Source organism: Cherax quadricarinatus, chromosome 5, assembly GCF_038502225.1.
Source record: "Cherax quadricarinatus isolate ZL_2023a chromosome 5, ASM3850222v1, whole genome shotgun sequence".
Classification (NCBI taxonomy): domain Eukaryota; kingdom Metazoa; phylum Arthropoda; class Malacostraca; order Decapoda; family Parastacidae; genus Cherax; species Cherax quadricarinatus.
The window spans coordinates 27,195,836-27,214,862 of NC_091296.1; the positions used below are offsets into that span (position 1 = coordinate 27,195,836).

Consider the following 19,027-nt stretch of genomic DNA (forward strand, 5'->3'; position numbering starts at 1 on the left):
GGTTAGTCGGAGCTAGGAACAGTGTGTTCGGGTAGTTGCCAGTGAGGTAGTCATTTGGTGGGGTATCTGAGCTTGGGATATTATTGGCAAGGTTTTGACCTATAGTGGAGAAGAAATCATTGAGTCTGTTTGCTGTTTCTATTGGTGGGAGTTGGGGTTCATCTGATTTTGCTAATTTTATTTCGCTATGTCGTGATATCTTTTTTGTTCCCAGAATTTCTGATAGGGTCTTCCAGGTCTTTTTTATATCACCTCGTAAGTTGGATAATCTGTTCTCATAATACAATTTTTTTGGTCTCTGGTTATGTGACCCATTCTGTATTGTTTTTCATATCGGTGTTTTGCATTTATGGATTTGAGAATGCTGGGTGTTAGCCAGGGACTGTTCAGTCTCTTAGCTGTCATCTGTTTAGTTTTTTTAGGGCAGTGCTTGTTATAAAGGTATTGGGTCTTTTTTAGAAAATTATTAAAACATTCGTCAATATCTGTATAGATTTCTAGCTCAGTGTGCCAGTCAATATTTGTTACTGCTGTTGTGAAGTTATTAATGGCTGCCTCATTGTGAAGTCTGAAGGTGACTTTAGTAGTGTCTTGGGGTATTTTACCAAGTGTTGTTATGAGGAAAGTAGGGTAGTGGTCTGTGGTATTATCTGTAATTATGCCTGATTTTAAAGGGGATATGGTGTTGGTCCAGATGTGGTCAAGTAGGGAAACACTAGTCTCTGTAACTCTTGTAGGTTTTGTTACTGTTGGTAGCAACATGCAGTTACTCATTGTGTTTGTGAATTCAGTAACGTGTGGGTCCTGGTCTTGCAGGAGATTTATATTGAAGTCACCTGAGAGTAGTAAGTGATCTTTGTTCATGCGTGCATCAGTTATCATACTTCCTAGGTTTTGACTAAATTGGCTAATGTTTGATTGTGGAACTCTGTAGATGTTTATCACTGAGAGGTTTTTGTAGGTATTTGGATTTGAATTTAGCTATTATATATTCCCCATGTTCATCCCTTGTGCAAGTATTAGTGATACATTCTAGTTGGTCTGAGTAGTATATAGCTGTGCCACCCCCTTGTTGGTCTGGCCTACAGTTGTGTATGGCTGTGTAACCAGGAATGGCATAGACATCTGTAGTATCAGGCTTTAGCCAGGTTTCAGTTAGTGTAATGATGGACATATTGGCATGCAAGGAATTTAGTAATGCTAGGAGGTCATCATAATGCTTGCTTAAAGATCTGATATTGTAGTTAAAGATAGTTGTTGTTGTTGTTGGCTCTGAGAAGTGCCTTTGATTGTTCTGCTGTGTAGTAATTACAGTAACTGTTTGAATCATTTAAGTCATTAAATAAGAGGTTGGTATCAGGATCAATGCTTGTAATCATAAGATTTGTAGTGAATCTATAGTTAGAATTAAGTAAAAAATAAAGTAAATATTCTAAAGCTAAAAAAAAAATAGCACCTGAATTATTTAACAAATGTAAAAATAATGAGCTAAGGTAGTTTTTTAAAGCTAAAATAAAGGAGACAATATAAAAGGGACTAAAATAATATGTGGTGAACAAGTTCAGTGACAGAACCATGTCCCATTTTGGGGAAATGTTAAAGAGGCGCCAGAAACAGAGGACTGTGGACAGTTATTTTGTGAGACAGGGGTCCGGTGACTCTCAAGCTGGTCCTAGTGGCATTAAAAGACAGAGAAGGGAAGCTTTACCTTAAGTCCTCATGGAGGGGGTTCTCCTTCCAAACACTAACCCCAACTCCCTCTCTCCTCCTCCCTATCTTCCAGATGCCATCACCAATCTTCAATAAAGTTAAGTAAAAATGTTATTTTATATGTATTACTATACATAATTAAAAACTATAGTATTTGTTGTATGTAAAACTGTAATTAATCTCTATAAAATGTATTTTTTGTGTGAATATTTTTGGGTTTCTGGAACGGATTAATTGTATTTCCATTATTTCTTTTGGGAAATATTGCTTCGAATTTCAGACGGATTAAGTTCGATTTTTGAGGTTCCACTGTAGTTGTGGATCTCTGTGCACAGACCCTGTTGGTTGTGGATCTCTGTGCACAGACCCTGTTGGTTGTGGATCTCTGTGCACAGACCCTGTTGGTTGTGGATCCCTGCACACACATCCTGGTGGTTGTGGATATCTGGACAGAGATCCCGGTGATTGTAGATCCCTGGACACAGGTCTTGGTGGCTGTGGATCCCTGGATACTGATTCTGTTGACTGTGAATGCCTGCATGCAGTTCCTGTTGGTTGTGGATCCCTGAACAGATGGGTTATAGTAGTGTAGATCCCTGCCTCAGTACAAGGTCACAATTTACAAATGAGTTGCTTACCTGATGCTTCAATTTACCAACAAGTTGTGTCTAAGTCGAAGCATGTTTTACATGTGTTTGTACTGTGTAATCACAGTTGTAAAAAAATTCCTGAATTCTCAGCTCATAAATGGAGATATACTCACTGTAAATCTTCAGCTCAGTGGAATAATTGAGGAAAGCATATGGCAGTTGTAGTGGATAGAGATGAGGTTGTTTTGATATGATCATAAAAATAACAGATAATTCTGGCACGAGCAGACTTTGTTTCTGAGTCAGTTGACTCATCGAATTTTGTCCCATTTTCCGAAATCCATTAACTCGAGGCCCTTTAGATCAAAGGTCTGCTGTATGTAACTTGGGGCATTTGCAAGTTTATCTTTTATAGAGCTAGCAGGGTAATGTTAAACATAATTGAAGATTTTTTTAGAGTATCCACAGTACATTATATCACATTACATATGTGTTAGATATGGGTGTTGAAGTTCGATTTACTGTCTGTTTTTGCCTTAGACTTTCTCTTATATTTTTATTTAAGAGGTATTTTTCACTAGTCTCTTGGAATGAATGTGTTTTTCCATATACACAGTACAGTACTCTGTTGTTCAGTATACAGTATAGGTTTTCCTGTATTACATTATTTTAAATATTTTAATACAACATCTGTCTCCCACCAAGTACCCATTTTAATTTCATATGCCTGAATTCTAATAATGCGATGTTGTATGTTTAGGATGAGTTTGTGTGCTATGAAGCTAATGATCCCTTCAGCCAGACATTGATGGTTCAAGTAGATGGTTTGCTTGGATCATTTTTACCCCTGCTTACTGAAGATAACTACAAGTCATTAGTGTCTGTGCTTGTATCCGAGGTGGCAGAGCAGCTGGAAAAAGCTGTTTTCAAGTCAACTTTTAATAGAGTGAGTCTCAGTTCTTGTATGGTATAAAAACCTAATAGTGTGCCTATTCATACAGTAATGTTAAGTACAGTAGGGCCCCACTTATTTGGCAGGTTAGGTTCCAGGCTGCTGACGGAAAGCAGACTTCGCCGGAAAGCAGAACTCCATTTTTTCCATTAATACATGCATATAAATGCCAGATAACAAGTTTACACTAACATATATTAAGTTAGCAATAGAACTAGGCATTAAAAAGTAAAATACACACACATTGCACTCATTATTTACTTCAAAATATTTGTAGTCTTAATGTAGGGCAAAAGGTGAGTAGTATTTACTCTAAGAAGTCAGGTGTGGTAGCCCTTCTGGCCACCCCACAAACACTATACTATGATGCTTAAAGCAATAAAATGCATATACAGTAGACACTGTACTTACCTTAAAATATTTGTAGTCTTAATGGTCTTAATGTAGGGCGAGAGGTGAAAAGTATTTATTTGTAGAAAGCCGTGTGGGAGGTATTGCATCCTGCCTGGCCACTCCCACCTACTTCGACATTAAGCTCCCTAGAGCGATAAAATGCATATATAGCACACTCATTAATTACCTTAAAATATTTGTAGTCTTAATGTAGGGTGAGAGGTGAGTTTTATTTGTATGAAGTAAAGTTGGGAAGTATCTGGTTTTTGGTCACAAGTCCTACAAGTTGCCTGGCTACCACAAGTCCTACATGTTGCCTGGCTACCACAAGTCATACAAGTCACATGGCTAAAACATCTCATATTTATGTTAATTTATTCTACTGTGGGGTGTATTTAGATGGATTAAGCAAAATGTCTATATTAATGTTTTATACAATATTTAATGCTCCTTAGAGTGATTATTATTGTATTATTATTATCATTAATATGGCATCTTCAAGACTAATAAGACACTCTCAGTGATTTTAATGTGTACCTGCATGCTAGCACAGTGTGTAAGTTTACTTAGGTACAGGTATACATATGTATAATTATCAGTTATAATAATAATGTAGGTATGTAGTCTGCCTGGGCTACATACCTACATGATACTTAATGTGGTCCAGAACCATATTATTACCATTGACATACTATGTTCACTGAGTTTAATCATTTCAGATGCCATCATAAACAAAGAGAAGTAATGAATAATTCATGCAAAGAATTGTAAACAAAAGCGTTATGTATTAAGGGGAGTGACGTAATGTTTTCCCTCCGCCCGGCTACCACACCTCCTTAGTATATAAACATACAATGTTTATATGTTATGTAACGTGTTTCTTATATAATTTTGAAGAAAATATAATACATGGATTAATGAAAATGTCTATATAAATGTAAAATTAGACATTTAATGTGCCCAAGAATGATTATTCTTACATAATAGAGAGATGTGCTCATGGAGAATGTAAACAAACCTGTGGCCCGCACTGTATTTGAAAGACCACTTGCCGTATAGAAAGATTTGGTCATAATTTGAGATCGTCGTATTAGCGGAACGCCGTAAGGCAAAACGCCGAAAAGTGGGGCCCTACTGTATACAGTGGACCCCCGGTTTGCGAAGTCATTAGTATCCGATAAATCCGGTATCTGAAGTAGTATATCGCAAAAAATTTGCCTCGGTTCCCATTACAAAACCCGGTATGCGATACGATTCATACGAGACGTGTCCACGTGTGGCCTGAACTGCCCCGTGTGCGCCAGTGTTTACAAGCCAGTCAGTGTGCACGCATCTAAGGATACATTCGGTACATTCCATATTATCCATATTATCACTGTTTTTGGTGCTTGTTTCTGCAAAATAAATCACCATGGGCCCCAAGAAAGCTTCTAGTGCCAACTCATCGAGACCAAGGGTGCTAATGACTATTGAAATGAAGAAAGAGATAATTGCAAAGTATGAAAGTGGAGTGCGTGTGTTGGACCTGGCCAAGTTGTATAGTAAATCCCAATCAACCATCTCTACTATAGTGAGCAGGAAAACGGCAATCAAGGAAACTGTTCTTGCAAAAGGTGCAACTGTGATTACAAAACAGTGATCGCAAGTGTTAGAAAATGTTGAGAGACTGTTATTGGTGTGGATAAATGAAAAACAGATAGCAGGAGATAGCATCTCTCAAGTGATCATTTGTGAAAAGGCTAGGCAGTTGCATGAGGATTTAATTAGAAAAATGCCTGCAACTAGTGGTGATGTGAATGAATTTAAGGCCAGCAAAGGTTGGTTTGAAAGATTTAAGAACCGTAGTGGCATACATAGTGTGATTAGGCATGGTGAGGCTGCCAGTTCAGACCAAAAAGCAGCTGAAAAATATGTGCATGAATTCAAGGAATACATAGAGGCTGAAGGATTGAAACCTGAACAAGTGTTTAATTGTGACGAAACAGGCCTGTTTTGGAAGAAATTGCCAAGCGGAACTTACATTACTCAGGAGGAAAACGCACTCCCAGGACATAAGCCTATGAAAGACAGGCTTACTCTTCTGATGTGTGCCAATGCTAGTGGTGATTGCAAAGTGAAGCCTTTATTGGTGTATCACTCAGAAACTCCCAGAGCGTTTAGGCAAAAGAATATCCTCAAGGCTAATTTGTGTGTGCTGTGGAGGGCAAACACTAAGGCATGGGTCACTAGGGACTTTTTCTATGACTGGTTACACTATGCATTTGCCCCCAATGTGAAAAATTACCTAATTGAAAAGAAATTAGACCTTAAGTGCCTCCTGGTGTTAGACAATGCCCCTAGTCATCCTACAGACTTGGCAGAGCGACTGTGGAGACATGAGCTTCATTAAGGTCAAATTTTTGCCTCCTAATACCACTCCTCTCCCGCAGCCCATGGACCAGCAGGTCATTTCCAACTTCAAGAAACTGTACACAAAAGCTATGTTTGAAAGGTGCTTTGAAGTGACCACAGATACTCTATTGACTCTAAAGGAGTTTTGGAAGGATCACTTTAATATCCTCAATTGTGTAAACCTTATAGGTAAGGCTTGGGAGGGAGTGACTGAGAGGACCTTGAACTCTGCTTGGAAGAAACTGTGGCCAGAATGTGTAGACAAAAGGGATTTTGAAGGGTTTGAGGCTATCCCTGGGAATCCTATGCCAGTTGAGGAATCCATTGTGGCATTGGGAAAGTCCTTGGGGTTGGAGGTTAGTGGGGAGGATGTGGAAGAGTTGGTGGAGGAGGACAATGATGAATTAACCACTGATGAGCTGCTAGATCATCTTCAACAGCAAGAGGCCAGACCTGAGGAAACTGCTTTGGAGGAGGGGACAGAGAAATTGACAAAGTTGCCTACTTCAAAGATTAAGGAAATGTGTGCAAAGTGGCTTGAAGTGCAAACCTTTTTTGATGAAAACCACCCTGACACAGCTACTGCAAGCCGTGTTGGCAACCTGTACACTGACAATGTTGTGAAAATCCTTAGGAAAGTCATAAAGGAACGAGAGGTACAGGCCTCTATGGACAGATATGTTGTGCGACAGAAGTCCAGTGACTCTCAAGCTGGTCCTAGTGGCATTAAAAGAAGAAGGGAAGTAACCCCAGAAAAGGACTTTCTACCTCAAGTCCTAATGGAGGGGGATTCCCCTTCTAAACATTAAAAACTTCGACACTCTCCCCTCCTCCCATCCCATCAATCATCACCAGATCTTCATTAAAGGTAAGTGTCAATTATTCTATTATGATTATTCTATTGTTATTATTGTTATTGTAATTATTCTATTGCATTAAACTTAATATTTCATGTGTTAAGTTTTTTTTCATACTTTTGGGTGTCTTGCACGGATTAATTTGATTTCCATTATTTCTTATGGGGAAAATTTATTCGCTTTCCGATAATTTTGCTTTACGATGAGCTCTCAGGAACGGATTAATAACGTGAACCGGGGGTCCACTGTACTTTACCTTCTAGTGTGCTCATCGGTAGCCACTGACCATTTACTGAGGTACAGTACTACTGTCCTGTTATAGGAGTGTAAAATGGAAAACTAATTAAGGCTTTTCATTGGCAGGATTGCTGGTCTGTCTCAGGAACATAAGAGATGTGTTTAATATTTTGTTTCACAATTTTCATTCTATGGGATGCCTGATTTCATGTTTATTTCTATAGCATGTCATTTATCCAAATTAAATTCATTTTTTTAAGTCTCATTTCCTCAATTTGCCCAGGGTTTCCTGTAGTGATGCACAGTCATGTTTGCATTTGCAAACGTATTTATATCTTCTTTCTTTCTTCTTTCAACAAACCATCTATATCCACCCGAGGCAGGGTGGCCCAGAAGAAAAAACAAAAGTTTCTCCTTTTAAATTTAGCAATATATACTGGAGAAGGGGTTACTAGCCCTTTGCTCCCGGCATTTTAGTCACCTCTTACAACACGCATGACTTACGGAGGAAGAATTCTTTTCCACTTCTCCATGGAGAAAAGAAATAAAAAAAAAAAAACTACTAAGAAAATAGAAGAAAACCCAGAGGGGTGTGTGTGTGTATATGCTTGTCTATGCATATGTAGTGTGACCTAAGTGTAAGTAGCAAGCCGTACCTTAAATCTAGCTTGTTTATGAGACAGAAAAAATACACCAGCAATCCTACCATCATGTACAACAATTACAGGCTTCCATTTCACACTCACATAGCAGGATGGTAGTCCCTCCTTAGGCAGTTGCTGTCTACCAGCCTGCTACCTAGGACATATTTATGTAGTTCTTCATAATTCATCATAGGAAGTCATTTATACACAGCATATTAGAAACCTTACTAAAGCAAGCACAGATCCCTGTGGCAGTGACTTTTCCCTATTAGGACACTATCTCATATCATTGTTAGCATTTTTTAGTACTTGGTTATTTCAATCATCATTCCAGCATGTGCTGGGTAACAACACATTAATATCTTTAATCTTAATTGGTTTTTAAGTTCTACAGTATATGAACTTATATAAAATGCCTGAAGCTGCCTTTGGGAAATTAAGACCCTATTATTATATTCCTCCTGCACTCATTACTTACTAGCTAGAGATTCAGCTTTCTTAGAGGTAGTAATTTTTTTTTTTCAGTTGTACATAAAATTAATTGCATTTTACATGCCATTCATCAAGCACATCATGATAATAATTGAGCTTTGTTTTCTTGTCTTGAAAGAAAATCAGTAGTGGCCTAATTTTTGCCCTGGCTTTCCTGTTCATAGCTGGGAGGACTGCAGTTTGACCGTGAAGTTCGAGCTATTGTTGGTTACTTATCGCAGGTTTCTGAATGGAGCGTTCGAGAGCAGCTTACCCGTCTCACACAAATGGCTACACTCCTTAATTTAGAACATTTAGAAGAAGTGAGTGAATAATTGATAAGCTGGTTAATGACAGATGCCACAATGTTTAATTTTATTTTAATATTGTTGGTATTATATGACTGTCTCCTGTTAACAAAAATAGTGATTATTTTTACATACGTTGTCCTGTGACTTTACCTAAAATGCAAAGTTTTTTCCGCAGTCACGCTGATTTGTTTTTTAACATGATCCATATAGGATTTGCTGAAGTATCCCAGAAGAGTAATTGAAATTGTAATATGAATGCCACTGCATGGCAAAATGAGGCAGTAAAGAAGTGACTAAGAGGTTTTATATGTGTACTATTCTGTAATTAATTACACCATTCCAAAAAAAAAAAAAAGGCTGTACTAATGGGTTACTTAAAGTATGTCACTTGAAAGATAGAGAGAAAAAGAAGCATATATATTTTTTTAACACAACCATTTCCCACTAAGGTAAGGTGACCCACAGAAGGAAACAAGTTTAATATCATTCATTCAATAGCTGTCTATCAGTGTGCAGATAACACAGTTCAAATGGCCCTTCTTGCTACAACATCCTCACCCAAGCAATCAACCAAAAAGCCTGGCATCAGGTTGGGCTGTGATGGTAGAAAAAATTTCAAAACCTGTTAGTTTTTTTCCTCAGATTTTTCACAGAGCTTTCAGTGTAGGCACTGATGCTAAGTAGTTTCTGTAAATCCCTTCATAAATGTTAAATTACTCACACTCCAGTAGCACATCAAACCCTTAAAATTACTCTTCTCCATTCCACAGAGAGTGGAGAAGAGCAAAACACATTTCACCTGTAAATCCTCATTCAGTCAAATCCTAACTTGTAAATCTGATTTACAGACATTTGCACTTACAAATGGGGCACTTCTGAACTAATTGTTTTCTTACTAATGCCAGTCAGGGCATGGTGACCCAATAAAAGAAAACACATTCACCATCATTCATTCAGTTGCCATCTTTCTAGAAGTATTCTGACATCAAAATCAGATAATCCTCTGACTGCAACATTCCAAGCCTTTCTGTTTGCCTACTGCTTCAAGAACATTGCCAAAATTATCTCCCTAATCCAACGGAATTCATCTGCCTGTCCAGCTATCTACTTAGTCATATGCTACACTCTTTATCTCTACTCTCTCCTACCACTTCTCCTTGGTATTGCTTCTGTGAACAAATTCTTGATACTTGAAGAAACCTTTGTCACAATCCTTCCTCACACTAACTTTACTCCCAATTATTATAATTCTTGCTCGTTCAGACTATACTCAGTTTTTTATGTAGTTCAATAGTTTTTACAAACTACATAAATTTTCCATTCTGATTGTCTCAGAGAAGTGGATAAAAAGGCTTCAAGGAAAAATATTTGGATTTCTTCCTGAAGCCATTTGAATACCGTTTGAATATTCCACTTCCCCTACCACCCCATCTTTTCATTCTTTTTTACCAATAGGTATATTTTATTACATGATACAGTACAAAAGATTTAAGAGATACATTATTATGAAGATGGCATATACAAATTGTACATGAAGTGTGAGAAATACATGTCTAGTACACATTATGTGTTTGTCACCGATTATCTGATTTGTCACTCAAAGCTTTATTATACTGTGTGCTAAAACTGTAAGTAATTTCAAAACCTAGAATTAGTCTGCCCAAAACAGTGTGCATAATAATGGCCTTTTGTTAGAATCTGTAATACTTGTACAATATTTTCCTTAAACTGTAACCAACGTGTAATCATACAAATTGTAAAACTAAATGTAATCTTAATGTGTCCCTATTTTTCCTCTTTCATCAGCTTTATTCTTTCTGCACAGCACTGAATGACCCACTTGGATGTAATACTTTTCATCAATATAAAAATAAAGAAGAATATAGATCACATTTCTATGGCAGGGACAGTTCACAAATAACCCACATTTAGACAGGAAACTTCGGACAACATTGTGGTCCATCCTGGACCAAGATGTGACTGGATAATGGGCCAGGATGGACCACAATACCATCTAAAGCTTCATCTCTAATTATGGGTTATTTGTTAATAATAGTAATTACAATAATTATAATTATTATAGTATGTCCATTTTTAATGAGGATTGTGCATGGCTCACTTTATATTCTTAGTTATTAACCCTTTGACTGTTTCAGGCCCCTCTCTGAAACTGTCATTCTATGTCGCTCAATTTTTGAAAAAAAAAAAATTATTTTTTCTTATGAAATGATAGAGAATCTTTTCCCGATGGTAATGACACCAAAAGTTCGAAATTTGGTCGAAAACTCGTGGAATTATGCTCCCGCGAAGTTAGCGGTCTCGGCGACATGTGCGTATCGGCGATTTCGCCGACTTTGAGCCCAATTTTCAGCCAATTCCATTGTTCCAGTTGACCAAACTCATAGCTATTTCTTTAGAACTCCATTTTATCTATCAGCTGAGCACAAGAAACCTCCCATTTACTAATTTGGACTACCCAATATGGTGGTCAGAAATTGGCAATTTGGCCAATTTCACGCAAAATAAAAAAGATGCCAATTTCAAAATAGGGTCCAGAATAAACAAGGTAGACATTCGTGGCACTAAAATAACATATGCTCTGTTCATTAGTCACATCTCTAGGCCCCTCTTATATTATTATTGCTTTCTATTTTGATTTTTTATTCATACAAAAAAATACAAAATTTACTGTTATGCAGACGACTGCATTATTGTAAAAATGGTATAAATAATATCAGTGCACTAGTGAAAGAATATTAGACTCCCCAGTTGACGTGTATTGGACGTGTGGTGTGATTTATTTACTCTTGAACATTGGTAAAAATCGAACATTTCCGCTACTTTGAGCTCAGTTTCAAGGTCGTTTTCATCGTAAAAGTAATGAAAATCATCTCTATTTCTGTAATATGTTTTCCATTTTATCAACTAAGACCATGAAAACGCGAATACAACGATAAATACTATACGAAAATACACCTCAAAGTCGGCGTTTTATTCCAAAAAAACGATCAGAGTTTTTTTTTTCTCATTACGCAATGTGTGCTGCAGGATTTTTTTTATGTGGTGCACACTGACCACACAGACCCATTCTCTCACATGTGGGCCTACCAGCTTTCTCCCACTTGATTTGAAGCCGCTAGAATTATTGAGTATATATACGTCAGAAACATTGGCTCGTAAGACGTATTTATACGTCAAAAACAGTCAAAGGGTTAATATTAACTAGTAATACTCTTCAAAGTCTTTTAGAGATTTATAATCAGTTAATTAGTCCTGATACAGAATATTATATTAAGTTTGAACACCAAATATTAATTATATTCTGATATTTTTTTCCCAGGTGTCAGAGTATTCAACTACCACTACATGGAGGCTAACTCCATCTGAGATGAGAAAAGTCTTGCAACTCAGGTGAGGTTAATTTTCTCTGCTGAATGTAGATTGAACTCTCTTTGTAATTACTTGTTTGTAGTTACAGTAGCAAAGCTAAGTTCTTGGTGGTCCTATCTTTGGTATTTACTACATCATATAATTTTCAAAGTTGGCAGTATTGTTGCACAGTGAAAATGACAGTTTTTATTTTCTTAAGTACAGTATTTGATTTTTACAATGTATGTTTTGGTTCAGACACTTATCTGGTTACTTCTTCATTGTAACATGTTACTGACTGTACTTCCAGCTCAGCCATATCACATTCTCTAAAATCATATCAAATGGGGAGCATTTGATTGAATTTTGTATAGAAAGGGGTTTGGTTATAGGTAACATATTTTAAGGAAAAGAGGATAAGTATACAACATATGATAAAGGGCATAATGACAGTAGTTTGTTGGACTAAATATTGGTAGATAAAAGAATAAGAAGAAGAAAATTGTCAAAGTGGGACGTCTGAATGTGCGTGGATGTTGTGCGAATGATAAGAAAGAGATGATTGTGGATGTTATGAATGAGAAGAAGCTGGATATCCTGGCTTTAAGTGAAACAAAGCTGAAGGGGGTGGGTGAGTATCAGTGGAGAGGAATTTATGGGATTAGGTCAGGGGTTTCTAACAGAGTTAGAGCTAAAGAAGGAGTAGCAATAATGTTGAAGGATAAGCTATGGCAGGAAAAGAGGGACTATAAATGTATTAATTCAAGGATTATGTAGAGTAAAATAAAGGATGGATATGAGAAGTGGGTTATTGTAAGCATTTATGCACCTGGGGAAGAGAGAAGTATAGAGAGAGAGAAATTTTGGGAAATGTTAAGTGCATGGGGAGTTTTGAACCAAGTGTGAGAGTACTTGTGGTTGAGAATTTTAATGCTAAAGTGGGAAAAAATGTTGTGGAGGGAGTAGTAGGTAAATTTGGGGTGCCAGGGGTAAATGAAAATGGGGAGCCTTTAATTGAGCTATGTGTAGAAAGAGGTTTGGTAACAAGTAATACATATTTTATGAAAAAGAGGATAAATAAATATACAAGGTATGATGTAGCACGTAATGAAAGTAGTTTAATAGATTATGTATTGGTGGATAAAAGGTTGGTGGGTAGGCTCCAGGATGTACACGTTTATAGAAGGGCAACTGATATATCGGATCATCATCTAGTTGTAGCTACAGTTAGAGTAAGAGGTAGACGAGATAAGAAGAAAATGGCAACAACAAGTAAGAGGGAGGTGAAAGTGTATAAACTAAGTGAGGAGGAAGTTTGGGTGAAATATAAGCAACTATTGGCAGAAAGGTGGAGTGGTGCAGGTATGAGTAGTGGGGGGGTTGAGGAGGGTTGGAATAGTTTTAAAAATGCAGTATTAGAATGTGGGGCAAAAGTTTGTGGTTATAGGAGGGTGGGTGCAGGAGTGATTGGTGGAATGAAGTAAAGGGTGTGATAAAAGAGAAAAAGGTAGCTTATGAGAGATATTTACAAAGCAGAAGTGTTATAAGAAGAGTAGAGTATATGGAGAGTAAAAGAAAGGTGAAGAGAGTGGTGAGAGAGTGCAAAAGGAGAGCAGATGATAGAGTTGGAGAGGTACTGTCAAGGAATTTTAATGAAAATAAGAAAAAATTTTGGAGTTAAACAAGTTAAGAAAGCCTAGGGAACAAATGGATTTATCAGTTAAAAACAGAGAAGGGGAGTTAGTAGATGGGGAGATGGAGGTTTTGGGCAGATGGCGAGAATATTTTGAGGAACTTTTAAATGTCAACGAAGAAAGGGAGGCGGTAATTTCATGCACTGGCCAGGGAGGTATATCATCTTTCAGGAGTGAAGAAGAGCAGGATGTGAGTGTGGGGGAGGTGCGTGAGGCATTACGTAGAATGAAAGGGGGTAAAGCAGCTGGAACTGACAGGATCATGACAGAAATGTTAAAAGCAGGGAGGGACATAGTGTTGGAGCAGTTGGTATTTTTGTTTAATAAATGTATGAAAGAGGGGAAGGTACCTAGGGATTGGCGGAGAGCGTGTATAGTCCCTTTATATAAAGGGAAAGGGGACAAAAGAGATTGTAAAAATTATAGAGGAATAAGTTTACTGAGTATACCAGGAAAAGTGTACGATAGGGTTATTATTGAAAGAATTAGAGGTAAGACAGAATGTAGAATTGCGGATGAGCAAGGAGGTTTTAGAGTGGGTAGGGGATGTGTAGATCAAGTGTTTACATTGAAGCATATATGTAAGCAGTATTTAGATAAAGGTAGGGAAGTTTTTATTGCATTTATGGATTTAGAAAAGGCATATGATAGAGTGGATAGGGGAGCAATGTGGCAGATGTTGCAAGTAGGACTTAGACAGGGATGTGTAATGTCACCATGGTTGTTTAATATATTTATAGATGGGGTTGTAGAAGAAGTAAATGCTAGGGTGTTCGGGAGAGGGGGTGGGATTAAATTATGGGGAATTAAATACAAAATGGGAAGTGACACAGTTACTTTTTGCTGATGATACTGTGCTTATGGGAGATTCTAAAAAAAATTGCAAAGGTTAGTGGACGAATTTGGGAATGTGTGTAAAGGTAGAAAGTTGAAAGTGAACATAGAAAAGAATAAGGTGATGAGAGTATCAAATGATTTAGATAAAAAAAAATTGGATATCAAATTGGGGAGGAGGAGTATGGAAGAAGTGATTGTTTTCAGATACTTGGGAGTTGATGTGTCGGCGGATGGATTCATGAAGGATGAGGTTAATCATAGAATTGATGAAGGAAAAAAGGTGAGTGGTGCATTGAGGTATATGTGGAGGCAAAAAATTTTATCTATGGAGGCAAAGAAGGGAATGTATAGTAGTACCAACACTCTTATATGGGTGTGAAGCTTGGGTTGTAAATGCTGCAGCAAGGAGGCGGTTGGAGGCAGTGAAGATGTCCTGTCTAAGAGCAATGTGTGGTGTAAATATTATACAGAAAATTCGGAGTGTGGAAATTAGGAGAAGGTGTGGAGTTAATAAAAGTATTAGTCAGAGGGGTTTGAGGTGGTTTGGTCATTTAGAGAGAATGTATCAAAGTAGAATGACATGGAGAGCGTATAAATCTGTAGGGGAAGGAAGGCGGGGTAGGGGTCATCCTCGAAACGGTTGGTGGGAGGGGGTAAAGGAGGTGTTGTGGGCGAGGGGTTTGGACTTCCAGCAAGCATGCGTGAGCGTGTTAGATAGGAGTGAATGGAGACAAATGGTATTTGGGACCTGACGATCTGTTGGAGTGTGAGCAGGGTAATATTTAGTGAAGGGATTCAGGGAAACCGGTTATTTTAAATAACCGGACTTGAGTCCTGGAAATGGGAAGTACAATGCCTGCACTCTAAAGGAGGGGTTTGGGATATTGGCAGTTTGGAGAGATATATTGTGTATTTTTATACGTATATACTTCTAAGCTGTTGTATTCTGGGCACCTCTGCAAAAACAGTGATTATGTGTGAGTGAGGTGAAAGTTTTGGATGATGAAAGTATTTTCTTTTGGGGGATTTTCTTTCTCTTTGGGTCACCCTGCCTCGTTGGGAGACGGCCGACTTGTTGAGAAAAAAAAAAAAAAGACTGTTGGGTAGACTTCAGGATGTACATGTTTATAGAGGGGCCACAGATATATCAGATCACTTTTTAGTTGTAGCTACAGTGAAAGTAAAACCAACCATACCCCGGCCGGGATTGAACCCGCGGTCAGAGTCTCAAAACTCCAGACCGTCGCTTTAGCCACTAGACCAGCTAGCCACAATAAGATTCGTCTAACTAGGTATATTTTTACACCATAGGAAGGTTAGCACAGGCACCACTGTGACCACAAATGCAAGTTTTTACAGACGAATCTCCAGCCAGCGTGGCCATGACAAACTCTAGCTCAAGTCCCCTCACTGCCGTCAACATGACTCACGAAATCGTAATGACACGATTGCAAACAAACCATACCCGGTCTGGGGTTTTGAGACTCTCTGACCGCGGGTTCAATCCCGGCCTGGGTATGGTTTGTTTGCAATCGTGTCATTACGATTTCGTGAGTCGTGAAAGTAAAAGGTAGATAGGATACGAGGAAAGTGGATGCAGCAAGTAAGAGAGAGGTGAAGGTTTATAAACTAAAGGAAGAGGCAGTTAGGGCAAGATATGAACAACTGTTGAAGGACAGCTGGGGTAGAAGATGTATGGGGTAAGTTTGAGAATATTGTGTTAGAGTGTTCAGCAGAAGTTTGTGGTTACAGGAAAGTGGGTGCAGGAGAGAAGAAGAGCGATTGGTGGAATGATGTAAAGAGAGAAAAAGTTAGCATATGAGAGGTTTTTACAAAGAAGTGATGCAAGGAGGGAGTAGTATATGGAGAAAAAAAGAGATGTTAAGCAAGTGGTGAAGCAATGTAAAAATGGAGCAAATGAGAGTGGGTGAGATGTTATCAACAAATTTTGTTGAAAATAAGAAGTTGAGAAAGCCTAGGGAACAAATGGATTTGTTAGTTAAAAATAATTGAGTTATTCAGTAGAGAGTTAGAGGTATCAGAAGATGGAGGGAATATTTTTAAGGAATTGTTAAATATTGATGAAGTTAGGGAAGCTGTGATTTCGTGTATAGGGCAAGGAAGAATAACATCTTATAGGAGTGAAGAAGTACCAGTTGCGAGTGTGGGGGAAGTGCATGGGGCAGTGGATAGAATAAAAGCAGCTGGGGATTGATGGGACAAAGATAGAAATGTTAATAGCAGGTAGGGATAAAGTTTTGGAGTGGTTAGTGTTTTTATTTAATAAATGCATGAAAGAGGGTAAGGTACCTCGGGATTGGCAGAGAGCATGCAGTTTCTTTGTATAAAGGCAAAGGGGACAAAAGAGTGTAAAAATTATAGGGGAATAAGTCTGTTGAATATACCTGGTTAAGTGTATGGTAGAGTTATGATGTAAACAATTAAGAGTGCATGATAGTAGATGAACAAGGAGGCTTTATGAAGGGTAGGGGGTGTGTAGACAAAGTGTTTGCAGTGAAACATATAGGTGAACAGTATTTAGATAAGAGTAAAGAGGTTTCTGTGGCATTTATGGATTTAGAAAAGGCATATGATAGGGTAGATAGGGAGCCAATGTGGCAGATTTTTCAAATGTATGGAATAGGAGGTAGGTTATTGAAAGCGGTGAAGAATCTTTACGAGGTTAGTGAGGCTCAGGTTAGAGTATGTAGGCAAGAGGGAGATTATTTCCCAGTAAAAGTAGGCCTTAAATTGGGAAGTGTGATGTCACCATGGTTGTTCAATATATTTATAGATGGAGTTATAAGAGAAGTGAATGCTCAGGTGTTGGCAAGAGGTGTGGACATTGTCACAGTTGCTCTTTGCTGATGGCACTGTGCTTTTGGGAGATTCTGAAGAGAAGTTGATGAGTTTGGTAGGGTATGTAAATGAACGAAATTAAAAGTTAATACAGGAAAGAGTAAGGTGATGATAAAAAAATTGGGTAACAGAAGATTGGAGGGAAAGAGTATGAAGGTGGTGAATGTGTTCAGATAATTGGGAGTGGACATGTCAGCAGATGGGTCTATGGAGGATGAGGCAAATCATAGAATTGACAAGGGGAAAAAGGCGAGTGGTGCACTGAGGAGTCAATGGAGACAAAGAACTTTATCTATGAAAGCAGAGAGAGGAATGTATGAGAGTATAGTTATACCAATGCTCTTATATGGGTGTGAGGCATGGGTTGTGATTGTTGCAACTAGGAGAAGGTTGGAGGCAGTGGAGATGTCATGTCTAAGGGCAATGTGTGGTGAGAATATAATGCAGAGAATCCATAGTTTGGAAATTAGGAGGAGGTGTAGAATTACCAAAACTATTATCCAGGGGGCTGAGGAGGGGTTATTGAGATGGTTTGGACATGTCAAGTGGATGGCGTGAAATAGAATGACTTCGCAAGTGTATAAATCTGTAAGGGAGGGAGGGCGGGGTAGGGGTCGGCCTAGGAAAGGTTGGAGGGATGGGGTAAAGGTGGTTTTCTGTGCGAGGGGCTAGGACTTCCAGCAAGCGTGCATGAGTGTGTTTGATAGGAGCTAATGGAGACAAATGGTTTTTAGGACTTGGTGTACTGTTGGAGTGTAAGCAAGGTAACATTTATGAAGGGATTCAAGGAAACCAGCAGGCCGAACTTGATTCCTGGAGATGGGATGAAGGAGGGGTATTAATGTTGCAGTTTTATAACTGTAGTCGTAAGCATGCCTCTGGCAAGACAGTGATGGAGTAAATGATGATGGAAGTTTTTTTTTTTTGGGGCCACCCTGCCTTGGTGGGAGACAGCTGATGTGTTAATATTATTATATTTTTTTTTTATTATCACACCGGCCGATTCCCACCAAGGCAGGGTGGCCCGAAAAAGAAAAACTTTCACCATCATTCACTCCATCACTGTCTTGCCAGAAGGGTGCTTTACACTACAGTTTTTAAACTGCAACATTAACACCCCTCCTTCAGAGTGCAGGCACTGTACTTCCCATCTCCAGGACTCAAGTCCGGCCTGCCGGTTTCCCTGAATCCCTTCATAAATGTTACTTTGCTCACACTCCAACAGCACGTCAAGTATTAAAAACCATTTGTCTCCATTCACTCCTATCAAACACGCTCACGCATGCCTGCTGGAAGTCCAAGCCCCTCGCACACAAAACCTCCTTTACCCCCTCCCTCCAACCCTTCCTAGGCCGACCCCTACCCCGCCTTCCTTCCACTACAGACTGATACACTCTTGAAGTCATTCTGTTTCGCTCCATTCTCTCTACATGTCCGAACCACCTCAACAACCCTTCCTCAGCCCTCTGGACAACAGTTTTGGTAATCCCGCACCTCCTCCTAACTTCCAAACTACGAATTCTCTGCATTATATTCACACCACACATTGCCCTCAGACATGACATCTCCACTGCCTCCAGCCTTCTCCTCGCTGCAACATTCATCACCCACGCTTCACACCCATATAAGAGCGTTGGTAAAACTATACTCTCATACATTCCCCTCTTTGCCTCCAAGGACAAAGTTCTTTGTCTCCACAGACTCCTAAGTGC

General features: G+C 38.7%; 1 protein-coding gene across 3 annotated transcripts in view; it reads left to right on the forward strand.

Moving 5' to 3' along the window:
• Cog4 (conserved oligomeric Golgi complex subunit 4) overlaps positions 1 to 19,027 on the forward strand; it is a 121,161-nt gene that overhangs the window by 83,693 nt on the left and 18,441 nt on the right. The window contains exons 14-16 of one of the 3 annotated variants that reach the window (XM_070101407.1): positions 3,061 to 3,246; positions 8,431 to 8,568; positions 11,897 to 11,967. In XM_070101407.1, the coding sequence (XP_069957508.1) occupies positions 3,061 to 3,246; positions 8,431 to 8,568; positions 11,897 to 11,967 (395 nt within the window). The remainder of the gene's footprint in view (positions 1 to 3,060; positions 3,247 to 8,430; positions 8,569 to 11,896; positions 11,968 to 19,027) is intronic. The other 2 variants (XM_070101411.1, XM_070101417.1) reach the window with 2 other exon arrangements.